Genomic DNA, 4,520 nt, shown 5'->3' with positions numbered 1-4,520 from the left:
CACCCCCACCACCACCTAAAAACCTAACCCCCCCCCCCCACCCAAAAACCTAACCCCCCCCCCCCCTCCCCCTCCCCCACCCCCAAAAAACCTAAAAAAAATCTAAAAAAAAACTAAATACCCACCCCGGGGGGGGGGGGTTTAGGTTTTTTGTGGTGGTGGATGTTTAAGGTTTTTTTATTTTTTTTTTTTTGTAGTGGGGTTTTTTTGTGTAGTGGGTTTAGTTTTAGGTTATTGGACACTTGTCACTCTATAAATCCTTCTTACACTTCTTACAATTAGGATCCTTTGTATTTGATCCTAATCCGTGTAACTAATAATGTTTTGGTGTGAAGGTGCAAGAGGGAGATGTATTTCTTTCATACATACATGCATAAACATTTGCTTGCCATAAAAAGGTTAAATGATCAAAACAAACAAAGCGTAGGGGAGCTCTTATGAGACTTGAAGTTCGATTTCTCTCGAGAATCTTTCAAAGCATCTGCATATTTCGTTAGCTCAGATTTGTGGCCACCAGACGAATTTGAACGACGACGACGATCACTGTTGTTTCCACTTCCACCTGAATCATCATGTTTATAAAAACTTGAATCACTATGCCTATGAGTTAATCTTTTTGACCCCCCTGATGGTGTTCTTAATCTTTGACTCTCAGATGGACTGCAAGTAGACATAATATCCTCCCCACCTGATTCAGATTTCCCTACAGATGAGTTTCGGCTATGATTCCGGTGGTGGTGGTGGTGGTTTGGGCTGTTACTATGGCTATCTTTTCCTTTTATTACTCGCATTAGCTTTCCGAAAAACGTATTGTTGTTGTTTTTATGACGCAACTGATCGTTGATAAACGATTCATCAAACTCGCCGGAATCTGTGATGATAGAAGCTTGAGATATTGACCATTGTTCAGAGTCAATTCCGCCTTCTTTATCTGCGTATTCGACGATCAGTTGTTTCGCTTTCTCTTCGGATTTTGGGCTTAGTTTTCTACTGAGGTCCTTAGCGGTTGTTTTACCGGGTGCTGGTCTGTAATTTCTGAGTTCGTATCTTAAACATGCGTTAATCCATCTAAGATAAACAGCTTCTTCAACATCACCACATCTTTCGGTTTTTAGTCGCTCGATTTCTTTTGATAAATCTTCATTCTGTTTCTTCAGATTTTCGTTTTCTTCTTTGACTTTTTCGATCTGTTGATTGAATTGATAACCCGTGAGAAACAACTGAAAATTTAGGCCACTTATGTTGGAACACAAGTGGCACACTATCTAGACACTAGTGACATGACATACGGGTTGTATGGTGTGATTGGTGTCATATGGGTCTTATGATAGACAAGAAATGGTCATACGGACCATATGAGGGCCTGTTTAAGGTGGTGTTTGTCAAGTCATACGGCTCGTATAATGCATTTGACCGACACAGATAATGAGTCACTAATAAGGGTGCAAATGAGCCGAGCCGAGCCCGGGTGCAAATGAGCCGAGCCCGAGCTCGAGCTCGATTAACTTATGAGAGCTTGGGCTCGAGCTCGACTGATTCGAGCTTTGTTTTCAAAGCTTGAGCTCGGCTCGTTGGTAGTTTCTCAAGCTCGAGCTCGGCTCGGGCTCGGCTCGTTTATTATCTATTAATTAATAAATTAAATAAAAATAATATAAATAATAGCTTGAATAAGTGAAGCTCGGGCTCGTTTACTAAATAAGTTTATTTTTAGGTTCAAGTTCGGCTTGAAAACAAGTTTAAATAAGCTTGGCTAGACTCGGCTCGTTTACACTAAAGCTCGATAAGGCTCGACGAGCCTAACGAGCTTCACCTGTGAGGCTCGAGCTTGGGCTCAATAAACAAACGAGCTTTATTTTAGGCTCAAGCTCGGCTCGGGCTCGATAAGGCTCGATTCGTTTATTCGTTTATTATCTATTAATTAATATATTAAATAAAAATAATATAAATAATAGCTTGAATAAGTGAAGCTCGGGCTCGGGCTCGTTTACTAAATAAGTTTATTTTTAGGTTCAAGTTCGGCTTGAAAACAAGTTTAAATAAGCTCGGCTCGACTCGGCTCGTTTACACTAAAGCTCGATAAGGCTCGACGAGCCTAAGGAGCTTTACATGTGAGGCTCGAGCTTGGGCTCAATAAACAAACGAGCTTTATTTTAGGCTCAAACTCGGCTCAGGCTCAATAAGGCTCGGTTCGTTTCAAGCTTTTTCTCGAGCCGATCTCAAGTCGCTCGCGAGCCGCTCGGCTCGTTTGCACCCCTAGTCACTAACAAAGTGACATGGCCCGTATGACCAATTTACGCCTTGTCATATGACCATATGACACTTTTGGGGTGGTATTTGTATAGCATCACCCAAAATTTAATGAAAACATACACGAAAAAAGGGATTGATCCACTTACGTCACCATCTTCTAACACTGATGTAGCAAGAATTTGAACACAGTCTAATCTATGAGCCAAATCCGTGTTTTCAACCTCCAAATCATGATTCGATTTTCTCAATTCTTCGAGTTCTGATGCAATCTTGTGTTCGTCTTCCTGCATTTTCTGAACTTCTTGTTGGAAATCCAGAATTTGTTTTTGATTCTGTTCGGATTCGGATTTAATCTTCTTTTTTAGCGTCTTTATTTTGGCTCGTGCGGCTTCAAGATCTGCTGTAACTTTCTTGTAGTCAGCCATTTGTTCCTCAAATCTTTTGATATCAGCCTGTAATGACTCGATTTTTAGCTCGAAGAATTTAGCTTCGATGTTATTCAATTTAAGACGGTTTTGAAGCTCCATGACTGCACTTTCTTGCTCTTTTAGACCATAGTATTCAAGTAACTCGATCTCTAAGTTGTTCTCTCTTTCTTTAAGGATTCTGACCGTGTTTCTTAGGCTCTTAATCTCTTGCTCATGTTTATCCTTCTCGGCACGCGAATATCCTTTGGGGGATTCCATGTTTTCGCATTGAAATTCCGTGTTGTTTGATTGATGCAACTCCTCCTGCACCATACAGAAACCAAAATTCTCAAGAACAAAAATCTTGTTGACAGTGACGGACCCATGATTTTTTTTTTCCACCAGGGTCCGGTCACATAAATAATGATAACTTGTCGTTGACCAGTGGTGGAGCTAGCCCATTAGTTAAGGGGTATCCCAAATTTTTTTTACCGTACAATCATACAATAATAAAAAACAATAAGCAATATTGGATTTTAGTAATCCCAACTATTCGCCGTTGGCCGCCAACAGTCCCAACTTCAAAAATAACCACTGGCAGTCCCAACTATTGACATATTGGCCACTAATGGACCCTGACTAACAGAACCCTAACGCCGTTAGTCTTTGATCGCCGGAAAACTCATATTTGGCCAGAAAACTCAATATTTTCGTCCCAAACCTCTTTGTAACCTTATTACGGACCTTTAGGAATCTTTTTCTAGTAAAAGCCCCAATTATTTAAGTCACCGAAAAACTTCTTTGTGGCCGGAAACTCAACTTTTTAGCCGGAAACTCAACTTTTTACGTTTTCGTCCCAAACCTCTTTGTATCCTTAGATCGGACCTATAGAAACCTTTATCTGGCCAAAAACGGTTTTCCGGTGACCGGAGACTAACGGCGTTAGAGTTATGTTAGTTATGGTCCAATGGTTGCCAATATGTCAATAGCTGGGCCTACTAGTGGTTTATTTTAAATTGGGACTGTTGTCGGCCAACGGCAAATAGTTGAGATTATTAAAATCCAATATTCCAAACGATAATAAATAAAGTAAAACAAATACATGACTACGCGGTTGAAAAGCCTTTTTAATATGATATGCGGTCAATGGATGAAGATAAAAAAAATGATTTATACAAACAGGTTCTTACATGTTTATCTGTTTCGGAAGGATCAAAATGGAGATGATTGCTTCTTGAATTCACCTGCGTATTGCAATCTGCACAAACATTCTTCATTAAAAACATAAAAAAAAAAAAAATATCTTTTAAGGAAAACAAACAGCATGAACATGAAAGTTTACGATTATCAGGTGGCGATTGAGACGCTTTCGATCTTTTGTTTATGATCAAAATGTAATAAGCACCACCAAGAGACAATGCCAAAGCCGCCCCGAATTTTAATAAAACCGGGGCTATATCTCTATTTTCGTTCGCCATTTGTTTGATGAATATAACCCTGCAGCAGATATATCACCATTATTCAAATGTTGTCGTGATCTTGATCGTCATAATCAGCTATCCATTCATCCTGAATCAAAATATAAGCATGTCTCGTTTGAGAAAAAAGAATGAATTAGCAAAAAGATTAAAAAAAAAAAACGCTTGATTGGATCTACACGTAAATGTATGTATATATGATGTTAATTTGAGAACAAATATGGGGAATACTTACAGATGGAGAGCTGATTCTTGATGGAGAGCTGATTATTGAGGGAAATGTTGCATTTTAGATCAACAATGATGATTGTTTTTTCGTTTATTTTTTTTTTTTTTTCAAATGTCCAAAAAGATTTTTATTTATTATTATAAAAAGATAATACAT

General features: G+C 38.9%; 1 protein-coding gene across 1 annotated transcript; it reads right to left on the bottom strand.

Moving 5' to 3' along the window:
- Positions 1-407: 407 nt before the first annotated feature.
- Positions 408-4,237, bottom strand: LOC110880187 (protein CHUP1, chloroplastic). The gene is made up of 4 exons (XM_022128770.2): positions 4,000-4,237; positions 3,848-3,915; positions 2,397-2,981; positions 408-1,187 (listed from the first exon to the last, which is right to left on the bottom strand). Exons 1-4 carry the CDS (start codon positions 4,133-4,135, stop codon positions 408-410), a joined length of 1,569 nt encoding a protein of 522 aa, XP_021984462.1. The 5' UTR covers positions 4,136-4,237.
- Positions 4,238-4,520: the final 283 nt, after the last annotated feature.

Source organism: Helianthus annuus, chromosome 9 (genome assembly GCF_002127325.2).
Source record: "Helianthus annuus cultivar XRQ/B chromosome 9, HanXRQr2.0-SUNRISE, whole genome shotgun sequence".
In the NCBI taxonomy this organism is placed as follows: Eukaryota; Viridiplantae; Streptophyta; class Magnoliopsida; order Asterales; family Asteraceae; genus Helianthus; species Helianthus annuus.
The sequence above is the reverse complement of the archived record's forward strand: the minus strand, read 5'-3'. Positions and strand labels throughout refer to the sequence as shown.